This window comes from Hyla sarda, chromosome 3, assembly GCF_029499605.1.
Source record: "Hyla sarda isolate aHylSar1 chromosome 3, aHylSar1.hap1, whole genome shotgun sequence".
Taxonomy (NCBI): domain Eukaryota; kingdom Metazoa; phylum Chordata; class Amphibia; order Anura; family Hylidae; genus Hyla; species Hyla sarda.
Genome location: NC_079191.1, coordinates 399921449 through 399929476, shown reverse-complemented (window position 1 = coordinate 399929476; position 8028 = coordinate 399921449). Strand labels below are relative to the sequence as shown.

The 8028-nt window shown below is 42.5% G+C and overlaps 1 protein-coding gene across 3 annotated transcripts in view; it reads right to left on the bottom strand.

Annotated features, from left to right (window-relative positions):
• Positions 1 to 2983: 2983 nt before the first annotated feature.
• The window catches only part of KCNK12 (potassium two pore domain channel subfamily K member 12), a 175798-nt gene continuing 170753 nt past the window's right edge, over positions 2984 to 8028 (bottom strand). For all 3 annotated transcript variants that reach the window (XR_008891630.1, XM_056568077.1, XM_056568078.1), the window contains one exon: positions 2984 to 3534. Coding sequence is in view for 2 of the 3 variants with exons in the window: in XM_056568077.1 (XP_056424052.1) it covers positions 3483 to 3534 (52 nt within the window). In the remaining variant the exon portion in view is untranslated. The remainder of the gene's footprint in view (positions 3535 to 8028) is intronic.

The window sequence follows — 8028 nt, the reverse complement described above, 5'->3', positions numbered from 1 at the left end:
AGATCGCCGCAAGAATCACTTCTGACACCTGTTGCGATCTGTCTATTAATGCAGGTACTACAGCTCCAAGCATGGAGCTGATTGTACTCCATGTTGGGAGCAGTCGTACCTGCAGTTAAGGAAAGATCACAGCGGGTCTCACTCCTGACACCTGCTGTGATCCTCCTGCATAATGTATAGATGCAGGCGGCCGGCCGCTCTTCTTTGAGTCCCTGCACTGACGTATATATACACCTATTCATATTTCCCACAGAGAGTTATGATTGGCTGGAACCATCTGGCCAATCACAGCTCTCTGTGGGAAATATGAATAGGTGTATATACGGCAGTGCAAGGGACCATAGAAGAGCGGCCGCCAGCCCGCATCTATACATTATACAGGAGGATTGCAACAGGCATCAGAAGAGACACCCGGAGCGATCTATCAATTAGTAAATGTACTACTACTCCCATCATGGAACCTAAATAAAAAAAAGAAAGAAAAAAAGTTAACACACACACTTTACTCAACACATTATTAAAATACATTATTAATACATTTTTAGTTCCCTGCCCGCCCACATAAATTGATCCCTGTTTAAAAATTAAGAAAAATGTCATTATAAAAAAGAGAAATTTTATTGAATAAATTTTTTTACATCACTACTGTATCTTTTTTTTTTGTGGTACCCTGCAACATTTTATTAAAAAAGGTATCTCCATCACTTTTATGGATTGCTAAAGTCCAAAAAGAATAAAAACCGCCTGCAAAAATGCCAAAGTTAAAACCCACTTTTCTTTTTTTCCACCGTATTTTTACTCCCATAGACTTCTATGGGAGAAAAACGGCAAGATTTTCCCGGCAAAAACGCCAAAGTCTCAACAAGTTTTTGAAAGACTGCCAAGGAGCAAAAAAGAGCTGAAAAACTTCAAAAGGATAGAAAAAAAAAAAAAAACGCCAAACTGAAAAACACCAAGTGGATCTGGCATTTTGCAGTTCACTATTGACTTGCAGCTAACATCTGGCAAAATGGGCATTTTTATTGGCGTTTTTGCATGAAGAACCTTCGTGGAATCCTAGCCTTAAGCTGGCAGGGCGATTGTTTGGAGCTTAGCCTTAGAGACACCAAAACATGTAGGTGGGGGGCGGTGATAAAATATTTCCCATGCAATAACGCATGGTGCCCGATGGCGGTTCTGTCACAGTTGTTGCTGGTGTTAAATGACTGATCATTCACCTCTGTTACCATTCGAGTCAGCAGCCCTTACCACCTCGCAGTTTGTTTCTCACACACCTACATTGATCAGTAATGTGGGGAGTGATCCGTGACAGTTTTCTGGTCATTCCTTTCGTATTGGGGCAGCATCTGCAGCCTCGTGACACAAGGTGCCTCCCCATGTTATTCAGAAATTAGGCAGGTGGAAGTCAGGCTGCTATTCAGTTTATATACCGAATCCGTGTAAAGAAATGACTGATGTATTCACATATTTGGTACTTTGACTTAAATAAATGTTTTCTATTCACCTACATGGTTTAATGTTTTTTGCCCTCTAAAGGCGGACCCTCGGTCGCGGTTTTGGGCAGATTTAATGGTTTCTTACTGTCAATTCTGTTTGATAAGGTTTGTTTAATAGGTTTCATTTCTAGGGGTCTCTGGAGATGTCTGTTCCAGGTGTATCGTTCAGGTAAGTCCAGTCAGATGCGTGGTAGCCCTGACCACAAATCTCCCCCATACTAAATGCATGTACAGCACATGCACCAGTTTTTTTTAGGGGGGCTAAAATGTGCCAGAAATCTTGCTGATTTGCAATACAATTTGCCCCAATGTGTTCAAATTCTTTTTACGTACTGTATATACTCGAGTATAAGCCGAGTTTTTCAGCACAATTTTTCGTGCTGAAAACGCCCCCCTCGGCTTATACTTGAGTGAACTCTCCGCCTGTCAATCCCTTCTCAGTGGTCTTCAACCTGCGGACCTCCAGATGGTCTTTAACCTGCGGATCTCCAGAGGTTTCAAAACTACAACTCCCAGCATGCCCGGACAGCCATCGGCTGTCCGGGCATGCTGGGAGTTGTAGTTTTGAAACCTCTGGAGGTCTGCAGGTTGAAGACCACTGCGGCCTTCGTCATCATCCAGCCCCCCCCCCCTTTAGTTTTCTACTCACCTCCCCTTGGTGGGAAGGAAGGGTGAGCTGGTACGGGCCATCTATGCTGCAGGGACCATCCGGTGGGGATGGTTAGTCGTTGCGGGCTGTCCATTTTCACCGGGGGGGCCCTCTTCTCCGCGCTCCGGGCCTGCCCCGGACTAGTGACGTTGCCTTGACGCCGCCGTACAGGGACGTTCATGCGCGTCCCTGTGCGTCGTCGTCAAGGCAACGTCACTAGTCCGGGGCAGGCCCGGAGCGCGGAGAAGAGGGCCCCCCCGGTGAAGATGGACAGCCCGGAACGACTAACCCTCCCCACCAGACGGTCCCTGCAGCATAGATGGCCCGGACCAGCTCACCCTTCCTTCCCACCAAGGGGAGGTGAGTAGAAAACTAAAGGGAGGGGTCTGGATGATGACGAAGGCCGCAGTGGTCTTTAACCTGCGGATCTCCAGAGGTTTCGAAACTACAACACCCAGCATGCCCGGACAGCTGATGGCTGAAGGGATTGACAGGCGGTGATGATGAAGGGGGGATGATGACGGGGGTCTGGATGATGACGGGGGTCTGGATGATGACATGGGGGAATGATGTATTTCCCACCCTAGGCTTATAGTCGAGTCATTAACTTTTCCTGTGTTTTTGGGGTGAAATTAGGGGCCTCGGCTTATATTCAGGTCGGCTTATACTGGAGTATATACGGTACTTTTCAGAAATGAATTCCTTTTTGCTTTGTTTATGTAATTTACATAATAAATATACAAAGTGGAACAAAAGAGACTTCAGCCAGTAAAACAATACACTTGTTTTGTTTTTTGGTTTTTTTTTATCAATTTTTTTTTCAATACTATTTTTTCTTTTTTTTTTTACAAATATCATTTGAACCTTTTTATCTCTTTAAATAGCACTTTTACAGCAATATGTTGTAATCATGCAAAAAATAATAGCCAGTTATAGGTGGATAGCATTCTCGTAGTTGCATATTCATTCCATCAAGCACTTTGTGAATAGCAAACACAGCAAAATAATAAAGTTTTTTTTTCTTTTTTTAACATAGATATCATAAATTCTGTATGAACAAAATGGAGATTTCTTTAAGAAGAAAAAAAAATAGGTCACCTTTACCCTTAAGTAAATATTAATTTTTAAAAAATGTACAAAAGAGCATTGCAGGTATTAAAAATGACATCTTGTGCTTTTGCATGCCATTAGTAAGATAAGGACCTGAAATCTAGAGTTCATGTCTTCTATACCGCTCTGCAATAGTTGTATTCTCTGTGACATCTTTAGTTATAGCAAAAAAAAAAAAAAAAAAAAAAATAGAAATACATCAAATATTAAAGTCAATAAAATTGCATTCAGTTTCGAGTAGTAGGAAGTCCAAAGCACTGGTTCTTGCTGCTTGAATACCTGTTACACAAAGAAATATTATTGTGGTTTAATATTTGCCGACCAAATGTTTTATTAGCATTTATACCATCATTTTTCCAACATTAGTTTTTAAAAACACTTTAAAACATGGTACCAGATATCTCTGCAGTTTTTTATCCAGCCATATTTATCCTGATCCCTACAGCCCATTTAAAAGGTTTTTTTTTTTTTCAAATCAACTGGCTCCAGAAAGTTAAACATATTTGTAAATGACTTCTATTAAACAATCTTAATTCTTCCAGTACTTATCAGCTGTTGTATGCTTCACAGGAAGTTCTTTTCTGCCTGAACGGTGCTCTCTGCTGACACCTCTGTCCATGTCAGGAACTGTCCAGAGTAGGAGAAAATCCCCATAGCAAACCAATCCTGCTCTGGACAGTTCCTGAATCTGACAGAGGTGTCAGCAGAGAGCACTGTGGTCAGGCTGAAAATAAATTTAAAAGGAAAAGAACTTCCTGTGGAGCATACAGCAGCTGATAAGTACTGGAAGGATTAAGGTTTTTTAATAGAAGTAATTTACAAATCTGTTTAACTTTGCAAATGTTGACCAATGTATTTCATGTATCATTTATTTCCATCAGGCGAAAATGATTTGACAGTGAAAGATGATTTAGCATATACAAATTTAAATATAAAAATAATATACAACTGGTTTACTAATATTTCTAAACAGTTTTCTTCGAGATCCAGACTATTTCCCTTTAAAGGGGTACTCCCGTGGAAAACTTTTTTTTTTTTAAATCAACTGGTGCCAGAAAGTTAAACAGATTTGTAAATCACTTCTATTAAAAAAATCTTAATCCTTCCAGTACTTTTTAGGGGCTGTATACTAAAGAGAAATAGAAAAAAGAAATGCATTTCTTGTGATGTCCTGACCACAGTGCTCTCTGCTGACCCCTGCTGTCCATTTTAGGAACTGGAGAAAATCCCCTTAGCAAACATATGCTTCTTTGGACAGTTCCTAAAATAGACAGCAGAGGTCAGCAGAGAGCACTGTGGTCAGGACATCACAGGAAATGCATTTCTTTTTGGATTTCTCTTTAGTATACAGCCCCTAAAAAGTACTGGAAGGATTAAGATTTTTTTAATAGAAGTGATTTACAAATCTGTTTAACTTTCTGGCACCAGTTGATTAAAAAAAATAATAATAAAGTTTTCCACGGGAGTACCCCTTTAAGCTGTGTATTTACAGTAAAGTCATGTGTGGAGAGACTTTACAGTAAATACACAGAAAGAGCTCCAATGTGCAGAGTAGTAATAACCCCCCTCCCCCCCCCCCTATCAGATTCTCTCACGCTCAATAAAAAAATCATATATTCCAATGGCACCTCTATACCAGGTCTATGGGGTAGCAGGTGTATAGAGTCCCAGACCCATATTCAGGGGTATAGTCCTGCAGGAACGCATGGGGACTGGTCCTGCAGGATTCCTGCTAATGGGAATGGCGTTCCTGCTGAGTAAAAAATGCAGGAACTCAGTTCCCATGCGTCCCTGCAGTACTTGAGCCCTGAATATTTTTTCATAAAATGTTTTTTTTTCTCCAGTATATATTTTTCCATAATATTATGATACAGGTTTATTATAGCAACCAAGTTTGTATAGTGGCACTATGGCTGCCCTATGGCGCTTTTCTATCTACCATATTCTGCTGGCATTCACCTCTAGGAAACAAATAGTGCTCCAGTGTTTTTTTAGTGGAATAGTGAAAGCTTTTTCCAGGATGGAAACCAAGCAAATAAAGAATCTGAGACACTTATATATCCCATAAAAAATGTATGTCTTTATTGTTACATCAGCAATGAAAAATATTGGTACATGAAAAAAGAAAAATCTGCATCACCAAACAGCACAGCGAGGCCTCCGCACGGCAAAAATGGTTTATAGCGACACAGTATGAATAAATCACGTGGTACTAAAAAGAGCACAATGCAGTATGTGTGAGGTAGACACATAAAGGGAGGGTATCAATGTAGTATAAGTAAAGTGCTATGGGGCTCATGTATACAGTGGTCCCTCAAGTTACAATAGTAATTGGTTCTGGGACGACCATTGTATGTTGAAACCATTGTATGTTGGGACCAGAACTCTATGGAAACCTGGTAATTGGTTCTAATGGCACCAAAATGTCATCCAAAAATAGGAAAAAGTGAGGATTAAAGAAAAATAAGTAGATAACTAATATAGATAAAGCAAGATTGTACATATAAAAGGAAGAAAGATCTGCTGGGAGCTGTAAATCACTTTCTATGTCATTGTTTCCCAAGCAGGGAGCCTCCAGCGGTTGCAAAACTACAACTCCCAGCATGCCCGGACAGCCAAAGGCTGCCCGGGCATGCTGGGAGTTGTAGTTTTGCAACAGCTGGGGGCACCCTGATTGGGAAACAATGGTTTATTTAGAGGACAGGAGCTTCTTCAGGGTCCTGTACAGTACACAGTGTCCTAAAAAAGCAACATGTAGCCGCCCTCACCTGGTGTCCAAAGGAGCAGCTAAACCTGGTACAGGTAAAGTGTACAGAACATGTAATACCTCCCTGTACTGTAGGGGGCGCTACCAGACATCAGTCAGTGCATACACTTCAGTAATACAGGGGTTTTACCAGTGAATGGCCATTCTGATTGGTCAGATCTTCCGGCCATTGACACGTTTCACAGATCTGGACTGTCCGTAGTAGTGTATGTTGAGTCTGGTTTCAACTTACAATGGTCCAGAAAAGTCTATTGTATGTTGAGGCCATTGTAAGTTGAGGGATCACTGTATAATATATATATATGCTTACAGAAAGCAACCATACCAATAGTAAATGGCACTGCAGGTAGCAGTGTGAGGCCCAGAATGACGGTACTCCTACCAGGGGTCAGGTCCTGAGGAAAAAAGTGTGGAAACTCACCCATGATTTTCACTCAAGGGCTGGTCCTGTAGGACTCCTGCTAATGGGAACAGTGTTCCTTCAATAGAAAAAGTGCAGGAACTCCGTTCCCTTGCGTTCCTGCAGGACTTGAGCCCCTGACTCCTACACGCATTTCAGTACACACACCTTCGTCGGTATGCGTACAGAAAAACATGTTAGAATTTTTTTTTATGTACCTATTGGAGATGAGCGAACTTACAATAAATTCGATTCGTCACGAACTTCTCGGCTCGGCAGTTGATGACTTTTCCTGCATAATTAGTTCAGCTTTCCGGTGCTCCGGTGGGCTGGAAAAGGTGGATACAGTCCTAGGAGACTCTTTCCTAGGAATGTATCCACCTTTTCCAGCCCACGGGAGCACCTGAAGGCTGAACTAATTTACGCAGGAAAAGTCATCACCTGCCGAGCCGAGAAGTTCGTGACGAATCGAATTTACTGTAAGTTCGCTCATCTCTAGTACCTATATTTTAATACCAGACCGGAGTATGCTGTTTATTTATTTATAGTGGTTGCTGCAGAGGGAGAGAAATGTATTATTCAGTTACATTGTACACGGTGGCAAGTGGCGCAGTAAGCTCCTTATTTTTGCTGGGCCCTTGAGAACAGTAGTATCTCTACTGATAACACATAGGAAAGATTTGACCAAACCATTGATTGGCAATAAGTAGCATTTAAAATAAAAAAATTTAATAAAAATAAAAAAAGGATAGCTGCATTTGCATGATGTTAATAGGACATATGTGACTGCTAGAAACTAGGACATTGCTTACAGATCAGTGACACCATTATTAGCGATTTTCTAGGTCTTTAGTGTTGATGGTCTATGCTTAGCCTTAGGGTATGTTCACACTGCAGAATTCCCCGCGGAATTCCGTAAGCGGAATTCCGCAAGTGAGATTCCGCACAGTGAACGTTAGCATCTGTGAGAATGGGTCTTCCGCGAGACCCGTTCACACTGCGGAATTTCAGCGGTGGACAATTCCGCTGCTGAAATTGTTCTGCGCAAAGAAAGAGCATGTTCATTCTTTGTGCGGAAGTCCGCGAGCACTGCATAGCAGTCAATGGTGACGGCGCAGTCCTACCGCCGTCGCCGGCTGCCAGGCTTAATCTTTGCTCGCTGAATTCCGCGAACGGAGATTCAGCTACAAATCCGTAGTGTGAGCATATCCTTGTTGTCAGGGTCCGACTTCCAGCACTGCCAACATTTAGCTAAATGAAGGTGCTATAGTGCTTAAAGGGGTACTCCGCCCCTAGACATCTTATCCCCTATCCAAAGGATAGGGGATAAGATGTCAGATTGTCGCGGTCCCGCTGCTGGGGAGCCCCGGGATTGCCGCTGCGGCACCGCGCTATCATTGCTGCACAGAGTGAGTTCGTTCTGTGCGTAATGACGGGCGATACAAGGAACGGAGCAGCGTGACATCATGGCTCTGCCCTTCGTGACATCACGGCCCATCCCCTTAATGCAAGTCTATGGCAGGGGGCGTGATGACTGCCACTCCCCCTCCCATTGACTTGTATTAAGGGGGCGGGCCGTGTCGTCACGAGGGGCGGAGCCTTGCCG